This window comes from Lolium perenne, chromosome 4 (assembly GCF_019359855.2).
Source record: "Lolium perenne isolate Kyuss_39 chromosome 4, Kyuss_2.0, whole genome shotgun sequence".
Classification (NCBI taxonomy): domain Eukaryota; kingdom Viridiplantae; phylum Streptophyta; class Magnoliopsida; order Poales; family Poaceae; genus Lolium; species Lolium perenne.
This window is the reverse complement of record NC_067247.2, coordinates 368,037,203-368,055,057: the sequence shown is the minus strand read 5'-3', so window position 1 is coordinate 368,055,057 and position 17,855 is coordinate 368,037,203. Positions and strand designations below refer to the sequence as shown.

General features: G+C 43.7%; 2 protein-coding genes across 2 annotated transcripts; one reads left to right on the top strand and one right to left on the bottom strand.

Moving 5' to 3' along the window:
- The first annotated feature begins 8,651 nt into the window (after positions 1-8,651).
- Positions 8,652-13,177, top strand: LOC127296656 (E3 ubiquitin-protein ligase WAV3). Its single transcript, XM_051326832.2, has 2 exons — positions 8,652-9,098; positions 11,018-13,177. Exons 1-2 carry the CDS (start codon positions 8,853-8,855, stop codon positions 12,902-12,904), a joined length of 2,133 nt encoding a protein of 710 aa, XP_051182792.1. The 5' UTR covers positions 8,652-8,852; the 3' UTR covers positions 12,905-13,177.
- Positions 13,178-13,436: 259 nt separating this feature from the next.
- Positions 13,437-14,869, bottom strand: LOC127349137 (uncharacterized). Its single transcript, XM_051374917.2, has 3 exons — positions 14,574-14,869; positions 14,327-14,456; positions 13,437-14,200 (listed from the first exon to the last, which is right to left on the bottom strand). Exons 1-3 carry the CDS (start codon positions 14,713-14,715, stop codon positions 13,726-13,728), a joined length of 747 nt encoding a protein of 248 aa, XP_051230877.2. The 5' UTR covers positions 14,716-14,869; the 3' UTR covers positions 13,437-13,725.
- Between the last annotated feature and the right edge of the window lie 2,986 nt (positions 14,870-17,855).

Below are 17,855 nucleotides of genomic sequence, written 5' to 3'. Positions count from 1 at the left end.
GTGAAAATAGGCCCCTGGGCGTTGATTTCGTCCAATTCCGAGAATATTTCCTTACTAGGATTTCTGAAACCAAAACAGCAGAAAACAGCAACTGACTCTTCGGCATCTTGTTAATAGGTTAGTGCCGGAAAATGCATAAATATGACATAAAGTATGCATAAAACATGTAGATATCATCAATAATGTGGCATGGAACATAAGAAATTATCGATACGTCGGAGACGTATCAGCATCCCCAAGCTTAGTTTACGCTCGTCCAGCAGGTAAACGATAACAAAGATAATTTCTGGAGTGACATGCCATCATAATCTTGATCATACTATTGTAAGCATATGTAATGAATGCAGCGATCAAAACAATGTAAATGACATGAGTAAACAAATGAATCATATAGCAAAGACTGTTCATGAATAGTACTTCAAGACAAGCATCAATAAGTCTTGCATAAGAGTTAACTCACAAAGCAATAATTCATAGTAGAGGTATTGAAGCAACACAAAGGAAGATGTAGTTTCAGCGGTTGCTTTCAACTTATAACATGTATATCTCATGGATAATTGTCAATGCAAAGTAATATAACAAGTGCAATATGCAAGTATGTAGGAATCAATGCACAGTTCACACAAGTGTTTGCTTCTTGAGGTGGAGAGAAATAGGTGAACTGACTCAACAATAAAAGTAAAAGAAAGGTCCTTCAAAGAGTAAAGCATCGATTGCTATATTTGTGCTAGAGCTTTGATTTTGAAAACAAGAAACAATTTTGTCAACGGTAGTAATAAAGCATATGTGTTATGTAAGTTATATCTTACAAGTTGCAAGCCTCATGCATAGTATACTAATAGTGCCCGCACCTTGTCCTAATTAGCTCGGATTACCTAGATTATCATCGCAATGCACATGTTTTAACCAAGTGTCACAAAGGGGTACCTCTATGCCGCCTGTACAAAGGTCTAAGGAGAAAGCTCGCTATTGATTATTCTCAACTTAGACATCCATACCGGGACAACATAGACAACAGATAATGGACTCCTCTTATATGCATAAGCATGTAGCAACAATTAATTTTCTCATACGAGATTGAGGATATTTGTCCAAAACTGAAACTTCCACCATGGATCATGGCTTTAGTTAGCGGCCCAATGTTCTTCTCTAACAGTATGCAATGCTCTAACCATTTTGGTGGTAAATCTCCCTTACTTCAGACAAGACGAACATGCATAGCAACTCACATGATATTCAACAAAGAGTAGTTGATGGCGTCCCCAGGAACATGGTTATCGCACAACAAGCAACTTAATAAGAGATAAAGTGCATAAGTACATATTCAATACCACAATAGTTTTTAAGCTATTTGTCCCATGAGCTATATATTGCAAAGGTGAAGAATGGAAATTTTAAAGGTAGCACTCAAGCAATTTACTTTGGAATGGCGGAGAAATACCATGTAGTAGGTAGGTATGGTGGACACAAATGGCATAGTGGTTGGCTCAAGTATTTTGGATGCATGAGAAGTATTCCCTCTCGATACAAGGTTTAGGCTAGCAAGGTTATTTGAAACAAACACAAGGATGAACCGGTGCAGCAAAACTCACATAAAAGACATATTGTAAACATTATAAGACTCTACACCGTCTTCCTTGTTGTTCAAACTCAATACTAGAAATTATCTAGACCTTAGAGAGACCAAATATGCAAACCAAATTTTAGCATGCTCTATGTATTTCTTCATTAATAGGTGCAAAGTATATGATGCAAGAGCTTAAACATGAGCACAACAATTGCCAAGTATCACATTATCCAAGACATTATAGCAATTACTACATGTATCATTTTCCAATTCCAACCATATAACAATTTAACGAAGGAGAAACTTCGCCATGAATATTATGAGTAAAGCCTAAGGACATATTTGTCCATATGCAACAGCGGAGCGTGTCTCTCTCCCACACAATGAATGTTAGGATCCATTTTATTCAAACAAAACAAAAACAAAAACAAACCGACGCTCCAAGCAAAGTACATAAGATGTGATGGAATAAAAATATAGTTTCAGGGGAGGAACCTGATAATGTTGTCGATGAAGAAGGGGATGCCTTGGGCATCCCCAAGCTTAGACGCTTGAGTCTTCTTGATATATACAGGGGTGAACCACCGGGGCATCCCCAAGCTTAGAGCTTTCACTCTCCTTGATCATATTGTATCATCTCACTCTCTTGATCCTTGAAAACTTCCTCCACACCAAACTCAAAACAACTCATTAGAGGGTTAGTGCATAATTAAAATTTACATGTTCAGAGGTGACATAATCATTCTTAACACTTCTGGACATTGCACAAAGCTACTGAAAGTCAATGGAATCAAAAAATCCATCAAGCATAGCAAAACAGGCAATGCGAAATAAAAGGCAGAATCTGTCAAAACAGAACAGTTCGTAAATACGAATTTTATTGAGGCACCAGACTTGCTCAAATGAGAACGCTCAAATTGAATGAAAGTTGCCTACATATCTGAGGATCACTCACGTAAATTGGCATAATTTTCTGAGTTACCTACAGAGAATTTGGCCCAGATTCGTGACAGCAAAGAAATCTGTTTCTGTGCAGTAATCCAAATCTAGTATGAACCTTACTATCAACGACTTTACTTGGCACAACAATGCACAAAACTAAGATAAGGAGAGGTTGCTACAGTAGTAAACAACTTCCAAGACTCAAATATAAAATAAATGTACTGTAGTAAAAATATGGGTTGTCTCCCATAAGCGCTTTTCTTTAACGCATTTCAGCTAGGCGCAGAAAGTGTATATCAAGTATTATCAAGAGACGAAGTGTCAACATCATAATTTGTTCTAATAATAGAATCAAAAGGTAACTTCATTCTCTTTCTAGGGAAGTGTTTCATACCTTTCTTGAGAGGAAATTGATATTTAATATTACCTTCTTTCATATCAATGATAGCACCAACAGTTCGAAGAAAAGGTCTTCCCAATATAATGGGACAAGATGCATTGCATTCAATATCCAAGACAACAAAATCAACGGGGATAAGGTTATTGTTAACGGTAATGCGAACATTATCAACTTTCCCCAAAGGTTTTTTGTAGAATGATCAGCAAGATTAACATCCAAATAACAATTTTTCAATGGTGGTAAGTCAAGCATATTATAGATTTTCTTAGGCATAACGGAAATACTTGCACCAAGATCACATAAAGCATTACAATCAAAGTCATTGACCTTCATCTTAATTATGGGCTCCCAACCATCCTCTAGCTTCATAGGAATAGAAGTTTCGCGATTTAATTTCTCTTCTCTAGCTTTTATGAGAGCATTTGTAATATGTTTCGTGAAAGCCAAATTTATAGCACTAGCATTAGGACTTTTAGCAAGTTTTTGTAAGAACTTTTATAACTTCAGAGATGTGGCAATCATCAAAATCTAAACCATTATAATCTAAAGCAATGGGATCATTGTCCCCAATGTTAGAAAAAATTTCAGCAGTTTTATCACAGGCAGTTTCAACAGTTTTAGCAGTTTCAGGCAGTTTTTCGCGCTTTGCATTTGAAGTGGAAACATTGCTAACACCAATTCTTTTACCATTATTAGTAGGAGGTGCAGCAACATGTGTAGCATTAGCATTACTAGTGGTGGTAATAGTCCAAACTTTAGCTATATTATCTTCTTTCTCATTTTCTTCTTTCTCCCACCTAGCACGCAATTCGGCCATCAATCTTATATTCTCATTAATCCTAACTTGGATGGCATTTGCTGTAGTAACAATTTTATGATTATGATACTCATTAGGCATAACTTTCGATTTCAAAAGATCAACATCAGCAGCAAGACTATCGACTTTAGAAGCAAGTATATCAATTTTCCCAAGCTTTTCTTCAACAGATCTGTTAAAAGCAGTTTGTGTACTAATAAATTCTTTAAGCATAGCTTCAAGTCCAGGGGGTGTGTTCCTATTATTGTTGTAAGAATTCCCATAAGAATTACCATAGCCGTTGCCATTATTATAAGGATATGGCCTATAGTTGTTACTAGAATTGTTCCGGTAAGCATTGTTGTTGAAATTATTATTTTTAATGTAGTTTACATCAACATGTTCTTCTTGAGCAACCAATGAAGCTAACGGAACATTATTAGGATCAACATTAGTCCTATCATTCATAAGCATAGACATAATAGCATCAATCTTATCACTCAAGGAAGAGGTTTCTTCGACAGAATTTACCTTCTTACCTTGTGGAGCTCTTTCCGTGTGCCATTGAGAGTAATTAATCATCATATTATCAAGAAGCTTTGTTGCTTCACCAAGAGTGACGGACATAAAGGTACCTCCAGCAGCTGAATCCAATAGGTTCCGCGAAGAAAAATTCAGTCCTGCATAAAAGGTTTGGATGATCATCCAAGTAGTCAGTCCATGGGTTGGGCAATTTTTAACCAAAGATTTCATTCTTTCCCATGCTTGTGCAACATGCTCATTATCCAATTGTTTAAAATTCATTATGCTACTCCTCAAAGATATAATTTTAGCAGGGGGATAATATCTACCAATAAAAGCATCCTTGCATTTAGTCCATGAATCAATACTATTCTTAGGCAGAAATAGCAACCAATCTTTAGCTCTTCCTCTTAATGAGAAAGGGAACAATTTTAATTTTATAATGTCACCATCTACATCTTTATACTTTTGCATTTCACAAAGTTCGACAAAATTATTGAGATGGGCAGCAGCATCATCAGAACTAACACCAGAAAATTGCTCTCGCATAACAAGATTTAGTAAGGCAGGTTTAATTTCAAAGAATTCTGCTGTAGTAGCAGGTGGAGCAATAGGTGTGCATAAGAAATCATTATTATTTGTGGTTGTGAAGTCACACAACTTAGTATTTTCAGGAGTACCCATTTTAGCAATAGTAAATAAAGAAAACTAGATAAAGTAAATGCAAGTAACTAATTTTTTTTGTGTTTTTAATATAGAGTGCAAACGAGATAGCAAATAAAGTAAAACTAGCAACTAATTTTGTGTGTGTTTTGATTTATTGCAGTAAACAAAGTAGTAAATAAAATAAAGCAAGACAAAACAAAGTAAAGAGATTGCGATGTGGAGACTCCCCTTGCAGCGTGTCTTGATCTCCCCGGCAACGGCGCCAGAAAAAGAGCTTGATACGCGTACAGCACGCGTCCGTTGGGAACCCCAAGAGGAAGGTGTGATGCGTACAGCGGCAAGTTTTCCCTCAGTATGAAACCAAGGTTTATCGAACCAGTAGGAGCCAAGAGGCACGTTGAAGGTTGATGGCGGCGAGATGTAGTGCGGCGCAACACCAGAGATTCCGGCGCCAACGTGGAACCTGCACAACACAACCAAAGTAATTTGCCCCAACGAAACAGTGAGGTTGTCAATCTCACCGGCTTGCTGTAACAAAGGATTAGATGTATAGTGTGGATGATGATTGTTTGCAGAGAACAGTAGAACAATTGCAGTAGATTGTATTTCAGATGTAAAGAATGGACCGGGGTCCACAGTTCACTAGAGGTGTCTCTCCCATAAGATAAATAGCATGTTGGGTGAACAAATTACAGTTGGGCAATTGACAAATAGAGAGGGCATGACCATGCACATACATGATATGATGAGTATTGTGAGATTTAATTGGGCATTACGACAAAGTACATAGACCGCTATCCAGCATGCATCTATGCCTAAAAAGTCCACCTTCAGGTTATCATCCGAACCCCTTCCAGTATTAAGTTGCAAACAACAGACAATTGCATTAAGTATGGTGCGTAATGTAATCAATAACTACATCCTCGGACATAGCATCAATATTTTATCCCTAGTGGCAACAGTACATCCATAACCTTAGAGGTTTCTGTCACTCCCCCAGATTCACGGAGACATGAACCCACTATCGAGCATAAATACCCCCTCTTGGAGTTACTAGCAAAAACTTGGCCAGAGCCTCTACTAATAACGGAGAGCATGCAAGATCATAAACAACACATATATATAAATTGATAATCAACATAACATAGTATTCTCTATCCATCGGATCCCAACAAACACAACATATAGCATTACAGATAGATGATCTTGATCATGTTCGGCAGCTCACAAGATCCGACAATGAAGCACATAAGGAGAAGACAAACATCTAGCTACTGCTATGGACCCATAGTCTAGGGGTAAACTACTCACTCATCACTCCGGAGGCGACCATGGCGGTGAAGAGTCCTCCGGGAGATGATTCCCCTCTCCGGCAGGGTGCCGGAGGCGATCTCCTGAATCCCCCGAGATGGGATTGGCGGCGGCGGCGTCTCTGGAAGGTTTTCCGTATCGTGGCTCTCGGTACTGGGGGTTTCGCGACGAAGGCTATTTGTAGGCGGAAGGGCAGGTCAAGGGGCGTCACGAGGGGCCCACACAGTAGGTCGGCGCGGCCAAGGGCTTGGCCGCGCCGGCCTAGTGTTTGGCCACCTCGTGGCCCCACTTCGTCAGCTCTCCGGTCTTCTGGAAGCTTCGTGTGAAAATAGGCCCCTGGGCGTTGATTTCGTCCAATTCCGAGAATATTTCCTTACTAGGATTTCTGAAACCAAAAACAGCAGAAAACAGCAACTGGCTCTTCGGCATATTGTTAATAGGTTAGTGCCGGAAAATGCATAAATATGACATAAAGTATGCATAAAACATGTAGATATCATCAATAATGTGGCATGGAACATAAGAAATTATCGATACGTCGGAGACGTATCAACGGGGTACAGGTAGACCCGCGGTACGGAATGACTACAATGTATCTCAAGAATCTAGGGTACGACACCGAACCATTCGTCCTAGCCAGTGAAGTGGCTCTGGTTTTTTATGTGAAGGACATGTCTAGAAAACCTAAGAAAAGAAAAGAAAGGCAAGATGACACATCATACGATGAGCCAAAGCGGCACATAGTTCTTTTAGAAAAAAGAAACATCGTGGGAGTAAAGGACAAGACAGACATGTCAGAAGATTATAATAAATTTGATGATATTCCACCCTTCAAGGTAAAAAATGACCCAAGCATCATCTTAAATAATGAAGATTGTCCATGGTTGCATCGCAGTCAGAAGAAAGGGAAACACACGAAGAAAACTTAGAAGACTAGCTAGATAGGGATCATAACTTGTGTATCTCAATATGGAAATCACTTTTGTGTAATGATGTTACTGTACGTAAGATATTAACAATGGAGATGTTTGGCTTGTTTTACTAGTTAAGTAGCTTTCACGGGCTTGCAGGGAAATTTTTCCGAGGCGGAACTTCCGAATATGCCATAGGGCATGTGCACCAAGGGCATATTCCAGAAGTTCCGCCACAGGAGATTTCCCAACCCTTTCCCCAACATTGTTAGAGGAGATGGAGTCTTTCACGGGCTTGCAGTGAAATTTTTCCAAGGCGGAACTTCCGAAGATGCCATAGGACGTGTGCACCAAGAGCATCTTCGAGAAGTTCCTCCACGGGAGATTTCCCAACCCTTTCCTCCATCCATGGGGATGAAACTCTCCCTACCTGCTTGTTGATCTGCTTGCCAAGGCGTATCGGTATTCCTTTTATAGGCACGGCGCCGCTTCTCCTTTGTCTTGTTCCTCCGACACGGCGTCGTGCGCTACATGCTTTATCTCATCGAGCAGGGCGTCCTTATCCTGCCGACAGCTTTAGTACCGGTTGCACCCACCATCCGGTACTAAAGGTCCCCCACGCATCCTTATCTCACCGACAGTTTTGTTACATGACAGAAAAACCACCTTTAGTACCGGTTGCACCCACCAGCCGGTACTAAAGGTTAGGGTTAGGGTCAAGTTTCCTGCGCCATTGCGTTCCCGCCTATTTTCTTCCCGCACTTTCCACCGGTTCCCGCCTCCGTCATCCCGCCATTTTTTTACTATATATATGTAGGCTTGGCCTCCATTTACATATCACATCTAGACTCATATCTGCAAACCTCATCATTCTCTCACATGGCTTCCATCGTATCTCTAACCCCCGGGAGGCGGAGGCGTTTTGCGCCTCGAACTACCCCTGCCTGCCAGGTTACCGCGTCCCAATCAGCTGGTTGCTGAGCGTCGGAGGCGTACCGGTCCCTCCTGTCCCTCAAGACTGTGGTAGATCTGTGGTTGAAATGAATGGATCCAATGGTTTCTTAAGATTTTCCGTGGATCTACAGATACACACTCAATTTGTTAGATATTCATGTTAAGTTCGAAAGAACTTCAGATGGCAACAATGGACCTACTTGGAATTTGTAATTTGTGGAGAACTTTATATAAATAAAAAGAACTTCCTAATATGAATCTGATAAAAGCTACGCTTTTTTTCGAAAAAACGAGTCACTAATCTTGATGCACCCTAATAGAATAGACGGTGCGGCATAAGGTCCGGGCGCCAGCAAAATCCGCCTCCTCCAATCACACAGATCAATTCTGAATGTACAGTATTTCTGAATATATGAAGTACAGACAGATTCTCGTACGAAACAGGATCGCCTGACGGCCCACAGGTGTGAAAACCCCACGGAGACCCAGAGATCCCAGCGCGTCTCCACATTCTCGCGAGGGCAAAACGGGCAGTCAAACACAAATAAATATTTCCGCTGTTTACACAACTCGCCGCTCGAATGACACGAAGGAAGAGAGAGAGAGAAGCCAAACCGAGTCAGCTGCGACCGCCGCGAAATTCTGCTCCCGCGATGAGAAAACCCAACCAACCCCGGACGCCGCTGCCCTTCTTCTGATCCGATCCCTCCGCCCAGCGATCCCTTCCGCGCGCGAGAGACCAGTAGCCGCCCGCCAGACTCCGGAGAGGGAACCTGAGGAGCAATGGCGGCGGCGTGGGATCGGGCCAAGCGCGCTCTCGCCACCAAGCTCTGCATCCGCGTGCCGGCGCGCCAGAACGCCCTCGAGGACTCCTCCTCCTCGCCGCCAGCCGGATGGGAGGCGTGCCCATCGTCACCACCGGCGGGGCAGGTGGCCGCGCGGGATTCCGTGACGGAGGAGAAGGCGAGGTCGCCGTCCCTTTCCCTGCGCCGGCTGTCCAGCTCCGGGAGCCGGAGCTCCAACTCCAAGGTGCGTGTTTTCACCTAATCTTCTCTATTCTGTTCCCTTCTAATCGCGTCTGCGGTGTGGAAACGGCCGATTCGATGTGGAATTGTGCGGGGTGGTTTCTACTCTCGAATACACGAGATGTTTCCTTTTTGGGTTCGGCCGTTTGCGTAAGATCACCGTAGGACAGTAGGGGTAAACGTTGAACATCCAGAGCCATCTGCATTCGGAGATGATTTTGTTCGCTCTGCAAGTTTGATCAACGTCATAATGCACATGCACATCAGTTTTCATCCGATTTTGTTGATTTTAACGCCGTTGAATCATTCTGATAAAAAACAAACAAAAAATCATACGGATGAATTTTCCATTTCTGCACTGATGATCTCTTCATGCAACAGTTCAGTAATGATATTATTCTTCCTACCGTTGTTTGCTGAACTTTTTTAGTATTACTTGGTTTTTTTTTTTCGAGGAGGGTTTTTTTTCTTGTTGCACAATGATCTTGGACACTGAAAAGGTAAAAGATCGCAAGTTGTTGGAATTTTCTTGTTCCATAATTAAGCATTTCTTGCAAAATTCAGCTTCAGCCTTCTGGAAAGAAGGAGCTGACCTAGATACAGAACTTACACCAATTCCTTGGGTTTTTTCGCCTGTCAATTATTTTCAATTATCTTTCTTGTTTGAAAAGAACTATGCGAAATTTTCAGTAGATAAAAAACTCTGTGTGGTCACTTACCGTTTCCTGACGTTTTTAATTCCTTCCCCTTCCGGGTCCTCATTTTATTTTACTAAGTAGGTGTCACCTAGGAGATAAGTTTCAGGAAAGCAGGATGTTGGATTTCCTCTTCCAGGGAAATCACCAAATTGAAAAGTCTTCCCAACGTACAAGTCTAAAATTTAACTAGTAGTACAAGTAAGTCGTCAAAGTTTCTACTCGGGTGTTCCAGATACATAGAATCCATGTCATGGCTTTCTGGATCTGAGTTTGCAGGTCATAGAGCTGCAGCTGATGGGTTGCATTTTTTTATTATTATGCTACACTTCTCCTGTTTGACCACCTTAGAACATCTGCAGTATTGTGCTGCTGCATGCTTAACTTGTGTTGCCTCGTAGCGCAGTGTGTTCAGTAATAACTATATCATGGGCTAGCCTTTTCATATGCATACTTTTCCTGCCTTTTTTCTTTCCATGTGATTTGATTGGTTGGTAAGTCCATCTAATTGGACTTGGTCCTGGGCTCTCTGCAGTTGGACCAAACAGTCAGAGTACTTTATACACCTTTCTCGGTTACTTTGACTTGTAAAGAATATTTTCTGATGCCAACACACTTTATATAGAGAAATAATCTTTCTTAATACTTTAATTTCTTCTAATTTTGTTTGTGCTTACTGCTCACAATTTCAATGCTTGCATATGCTGCCTGCATATCGGACTATCCAGATCATATTTCGCAATGGTGTCTAGATGTGCTAATATCCAAATTCTCAGTTGATTAAGCGTGATAGCTAATCGATCATACTAGGCCTGTTAGCTCAGTAAGTTTGACTGGTACTCACCCCCATGCCAGTGTCATGCTATGCAAATTTTGCTTCTTAGACCTCCATGATAATTTGATTGCCAAGTTTTCAGTCCTTCCCTCCTTTTAGCGTGATAAATCCCTTCCAATTGACTGGTGGTTCAGAACCTTATGCACTCTTTCTGATACTCACCTAAGTTGTATGAAAAATCTGCAACACTACTTTTGTGGTTGTAACTTGTTGAACAAAGTCCATTTTCAGGTTGGAAAATCGGACTTTGTTCTAACTTGTTTTATGTTTACATTTCAATTAAGTTATCCAAGCACATTTTATAACCAATTTTGGTAGAAGCTATGTTTTTACTGGTCAGAAGCTTTTAATCTAGCATGCTAACTCTTTTTGCGCTGGCCTTCTTGATTTCAGAGGGTATGTGCTATCTGCCTTGGTGGTATGAGGACAAGCCATGGACAAGCTCTGTTTACTGCTGAATGCTCCCACAAGTTCCATTTTCATTGTATCACTTCAAACGTCAGGCATGGCAACCATATCTGTCCAATATGCCGTGCCGAGTGGAAAGAACTTCCCTTCCAGGGAACTCAACCTGCAGACGCCACCCATGGAAGAGCTAGAGTAAGCCCAGTAAATTGGCCCCAGGATGACGGACACATGACCGTTGTCCGTAGGCTTTCCCACACATACAGTGGAAATCTGCAGGAGCAATTTCCTGTCTTCCGTGCTCCTGAGGTACATATTTTCAATGATGACGAGCACATAGATCTTCAGCCTGGAACCATGGACGGAAACAATGCAGTTACTGGTTCGGTTGAAATTAAGACATATTCAGAATTCCAAGCCATACAACAATCAGTGACTCAGAAGGTCTTTTCTATCTTGATTCGTCTCAAGGCTCCGAAGTCCTTGGACTCAGTGAACTCCCGGGCACCTCTTGACCTTGTAACTGTGCTTGATGTAAGCGGTAGCATGAAAGGGGCAAAACTTGCACTTCTCAAAAGTGCTATGAGCTTTGTCATTCAAACACTTGGACCCAATGACCGCCTGTCTGTCATTGCTTTCTCATCCACACCACGGAGGCTCTTCCCCCTTCGTCGAATGACCATAACTGGCCAAATGCGAGCCTTGCAAGCTGTGAATTCCCTTGTTGATGGTGGTGGCACAAACATTGCTGATGGGTTAAAAATGGGTGCTAAAGTAATTGAGCAGCGGCGGCTGAAGAATCCTGTTTGCAGCATCATTCTTCTCTCAGATGGTCAAGACACATATTCACTCCCATGCTATGATGGTGTTCAGCAAAATCACAGTGTACTTGTTCCTCCTTCAATCCTTCCTGGAACAGGTAATCATGTGCAGATCCACACCTTTGGTTTTGGGGCAGATCATGACTCTGCTGCAATGCATTCTATCGCGGAGACATCTAGTGGCACGTTTTCATTTATTGATGCTGAAGGTTCAATCCAGAACGGATTTGCTCAGTGTATTGGTGGCCTCCTCAGTGTAGTGGTTAAGGAGATGCGGTTGGGCATTGAATGTGTTGATGAAGGCGTCCTACTTACCTCCATCAAGTCAGGCAGCTATATAAGTCAGGTAGCTGAAGATGACCGTAATGGGTCAGTTGATATTGGTGATCTTTATGCAGATGAAGAGAGGGTATTTCTGGTCACTCTACAGGTCCCATCTGCACAAGGGCCGACTGTGCTGATCAAACCAAGCTGCACATACCAAGACGCAGTTACCGCAGAGAACATCCAAGTACATGGTGAAGAAGTCAGTGTCCAGCGTCCTGCATATTTTGTGGACTGCAAAATGTGTCCTGAGGTTGAGCGTGAGTGGCACCGCGTTCAAGCCATGGAGGACATGTCTGCTGCGCGGGCTGCGGCCGAGGAAGGCGCCTTCTCCCAGGCTGTGTCGATCCTCGAAGGCAGGACGAGGATCCTGGAGTCACAGGCAGCACACTCTTCAGACAGCCAATGTTTGGCGCTGATCACAGAGCTGAGGGAGATGCAGGAGAGGGTGGAGAGCCAGCGGAGGTACGACGAATCAGGCAGGGCTTACATGCTGGCTGGCCTGAGCTCACACTCATGGCAGAGAGCCACCGCACGGGGCGACTCGACGGAGCTCACCACCCAGATTCACACCTACCAGACACCATCCATGGTTGACATGCTGCACCGCTCGCAGGCCCTTGTGCCCTCCGTCGTCGCGATGCTGAACCGCTCCCCAACCGTTGCTCCTTCACGAAGCTCCAGCCAGCCGATCAGACCGACAAAATCCTTTTCCGAGCGGCTGCCGTGAGGTTGCCTCATCAGAATGAAGTTTCCCGCAATAACTTGTGAAGCGGTTTAGGAGATTCAGTTCAAGACTACCCATTTATTAAATTTCTACAGCGTTTGTTTCCAGTTATTTTCTTATATAATATATAGTGGACATGGATTAGGAAAACCTTGCGACTTATATAATTGAACAAGTTTCTTGGTTTGAAAAAAATACAGCATGTACATGTGTGACGATTGGAAGGGAATGATAAATGTGATACCTGAATACCTGGTACTAGTGAAAGTTGTGCTATTATTTTTTTTCCATAAAGCTTTGGTGTTCTTTTGTCTTGTACATAAATGTCACCCTTGAATTGGTGGATTTCAGTCTGCTGTACTGCATGCTATCTCTGCATCCATGCTCTATATCAACGAATCAACTGTAAGGTGCAAATATGTGAAATGTTGGCAGGTAGTAGTAGCTAGGGATCTGCGCTGCTGTTTTCCCGTTGGAAAAATCACGAAGTGAAAAAAATGCGGCTGATTGAGAACCGATATGGTGAACATGTCGAAACCAAAATTAATTACATGATATGCTGTTGCAATTTACAGACTTGGTGACAGGCTACATAGGTTCATAAAGCGCCACCTGATCATATGCATGGCTCATATGGTCATGGGTAAAAGGTAGTGAACTCTAGACATGAACTCGATAGCATGGCCCTACGTGATCAGGCTAAGCATGCGCCGATGATCGATGTCTTTGTGGTAACTGAAACATGCAAGCTTGGCTAGCTAGACTGCTTCCACTGTCTTTACACTGGGAATCTGGGATACACACATTGCGGTAGTAGATAGGCGCTAGTACTCGCCTGAGTCGTCGCCTCCGCTGCAGCCGTCTTCCCCGTCGACGAGCCGCCAGAGGCTGTCCCACAGAGCGCCGTCATCATCGTCTGCCGGGAGGTCGAGCACCGTGGACATGACCGGCGGACAGGGGGAGTAGCAGTGGTTGGTCTGGACGTCAGCGTTGCTCATCATCACGTTCATCAGCTGCGCCTCCATTGCAGCCTCCTCCTGCGGTCTAGGCTGCTGCTGCATCATCATCATGGGCAGCTGCTGGTCTTCCTGCTGCTCCATGAGCTGCTGCCGCTGCTGCTGGAGCAGGTGCAGGGTGTGGAGGTACTGGCGATGCTGCTGCTGCTGCTCGAGCTGGTACTGGTGGAGCAGCTGCGCCCTGGCCCGCCGGGACGGCCGCGCCTTCTTGAAGTGCGTCCGCCAGTAGTTCTTGATCTCGTTGTCCGTCCTCCCCGGCAGGCACCGCGCGATCGCCGACCACCTGCACGCCATGTCACACGCTTCAGTTAAATTAGGCACCGGCCGGCCGTCCGCCCACTCAGCACTGCACTGCACAAGTGCACAGTGCGGCTGGGCATCTACTACAGCGCTTGCACGATGACTGTACCTGTTGCCGAGCATGGCGTGGAGCTGGAGGATGACGGTCTCCTCGTCGGGGGTGATCTTCCCCCGCTTCAGGTCCGGCCGGAGGTAGTTCACCCACCGCAGCCGGCAGCTCTTCCCGCTCCGACGAAGCCCTGCACACACATATGATTACAGCCATGAGCATCCAGCAGCAACCATGTCGAGGAGCTCTCAAAAATCACAGTACTGCAAACCCCAAAACTATGCAAGAAAATGATCGAATTGCGTACCTGTGATCTTGGCCACGGAGTTCCAGCTGCCTTCGCCCTGCTGCTGCACGTACTCGGTGAGCAGCCTGTCCTCCAGCGCCGTCCATGGCCCCTTCCTCCAGCCCCCCTGCAGCACCTCCAGGCTGCTGCTCATGGCGTCCATGCAGCCAGACTTATTTAACCTATCTTCACTCAACTTACTATACTGTGCTCTCGCTAAACAATCAGCTAGTTGCAATAGAAATATTTTGATCGCTGTGGCTAATAGTAGGGGTTGTCTGTCTATGTGGTTCCCGGCTTGTATGACAGCTAGAATCTCCGTGCCCTGCTCCGCCATTTATACCAACGAGCTCCTAAAGCGATCCACGTAGCTAGTGTCATTGTTGCCTACAGCGACCAAAAATTCCACTCCCACTTGGCTAGGCTAATCGCCATACTATATCGTTGTCCTGGTTCTGACAAAAAGATCGCTCCTCTTCTACTAGAATGTTGTGGTGGTGATGCAATGCTCGAGAGCTGGTTCAATCTTTCAAGCATCTTTAGTTACACCCTTTTACTTAGTTTATTGTATCCTTAATCTCGAATCAATCATCGCACATATGATGGTTATCGATCTCATACTTTTACGCGTGTACGTGGTGCGAATAGGCGTCGACCACCGTATTTAGAAATGGAGACACTGGTAGATTAATGAGTACAGTATAGTTTCCTAGTATTTGACCAGTAATTCTTTTTCGCACGAGCTGCTGACCTGTGGGTCCCACATAAAATAGTGCATGTTTTAGCGTGTTTGGGTCAGGGAGCTCAACACCCTGCCGAGCGTGTATGTTAAGGCGATGTGTCCGTGTATCAGTTAACGTGCGCCCGCAGACGCGCAGTTACACTTAGCTGCAACCAAGCCTGCAGATCACGGCAGAGCGTGTGTAGGGCTGGTCTAACTATGGTTAGATAAACTTGATCTGATGCTACCTCGCTTCATCAACTTCTCTGAAGAACTTCTCAAAAAAGAATCTGAAGAAAAAAGAAAAGACAAGTCTTCTGAGAATACGTGTTGTTTGCAGGTCAGCGAACTCTCAGGAGACTTGGGTTACCAAATGTTGAGTTGCATGCTTACCTAATTAGACTATGAGTGAGCTACTAACCTAGTTTGCAAACACGCTGTTATTAAGACTGAAAAAGTAAAAGCAAAAGGTAACATATATCTAGCTAAGCATTGGAATTGTCAGCTTGCAAGTGGAGTGGACAATCTTTTTCTCCTGCGAGAGAAGCGGTTAAAGTCATGGGGTTTCAATGTTGACAGAAAAGTGAATAACCATTTAGGGACTTTAGGTCAATGGTTAGCCATATTGAGTAAAGGAGGTCAATGCTGACCAAAGTCGTAACCGCGTACTCCATATATAGCTCAATTCAGAGCAAAGCTGCCAAATTAGTGGACTAATTGACATAAGATAGGTAAGTTTGATGATAGCAACTTGCCCAATTCGTGGAGTTTACAGTTTGGGATTAAACAGAAGTCATGGGCTCAGTGTTGATAGCAAAAATGAATAACCATTTCGGGACTTTGGGTCAATGCGTAGCTATATTGAGTAAATGAAGTCAATGTTGACCAAGCTTGTCATAACCGCGTGATCTAGCTTAATTCAGAAACTCTCTCAACGCATAGGGTATGATTTTAAGATTAAAGACAAGTTACACTTGCAAACAAATTAATATAAAGGTTTTCATAAACCTTATATAGGGCTCACACTTCATGGTTAACAATCGGATACTCTGCTAACATCATTTTTTCTGGGAAAATTGTAGGCACAAGGTTATGTTTCGATGAATTGATAGAGAGAAGAGTTGAGTACAATCCCAAAAAGACACACCCAAGGTTATCCAGAACGTACACTCCTAAAAGTTAGGCCACTAGAAGAACTATTGATAAACCTGATGTGTCGATTGTTGCCTACAACTTGGCTTCCACCTTGATCGTGTCAAGCAAGCCAACAATGTCAATTGCATGCCATCGTAGATGACTGTGTTGTGTTGTTTCTAGACCCACCAAGCAGTGGGCATGATTATGAAAGGGACACGAGCTTGCGAGCGGTAGGGGCAGTTCGCATGGCTGACGACTACCACCAGTCCGCAAACTTGTACCAATAGCGGGGATGCATGCAAAACACACATAACCCAGTAGAGCACCCGGGCCACGTAATCCTTGAGAAGGGGTAGCTACATAGTATATGCTCCGTAGTATCGGTCAACTGATCTATAGCACACAACGAGAGTGTTATAGATTACGACGAGCTAGTATTTCAACTGTCTAGCATCTTTGCTAGCAAGCCAACCAAAGGAAGAATTTGATCCTAGAGGTGCTTCAAGTTGATCTTCCATGAGGCACAAGCAATCGACTCATGGAATATGGCCTTGTGATAAGAGTTGAATGAGAAGGTCTCATCCGACATCCACTGCCACAAAAAACGATCCAACAAAGCCGAGAGATAAATCCCACAGAACATCCTCTCTACCTGGATGTACTACCAGATTGCCAGGTTGGTGAGACCACATGTATATCAATAACCCACCTTCTATTACCGAAGGCATCCTTGACATCCTGACGTTTCTTAATGCACCTTGAGACCAGTAGAATGAGGCCAAGCGCAATCTCGGAGTTGGGCTTCCCGATCGACCATCTATCCTCCAAAAAACGTGTGGATGCTTTCTCACCCACCACCATTTAGGTGGATGCGGAGAACACCCCACACTCATCTCTAGAGAACTACATATCCAATAGGTGCCATGGCCAAAGCCAGTGTGCATCTTCTAGATCTAGCAGAACCGGAGGCTAGTCGCCACCTGATATAGCCAAATTCTATCTCTTTTCCCAATCACTTTGCTTGTAGTTTTGCCCAGAATCTCATGAAACCTGGAATAAAATTGCCGACCATGTTGTCTTTTTAGCAAAATCTTCTTTCAGTCTTTGTCACGTAGGAAACAAACGCAATAAAATCGAGAAAAGTACCAGTGAATTTTTGAGGGAAAAGGAGTCCATCGAGCCAAATGGGAGGGACACTCGGCCAGCGAGGAACTAGAGAGTTACCATGGCACGGGCCCTACCACTGACTTCTCCATGGTGGGACTCTCGACCCTCGTGCCCCCTCACTTCCTCCTTTCGCCAGATTCGTACATTTATAGAAAACATGATATCCCAAAGGCATGGAGCTTTTCGCGAACCAGAGTGTCGTCACGAGCAAAAACTAGGGTTTCAGGATCAGGGTGATCTTTCTCTCCATGCAAGAGAGGGGGAATTTGAGGTCATCA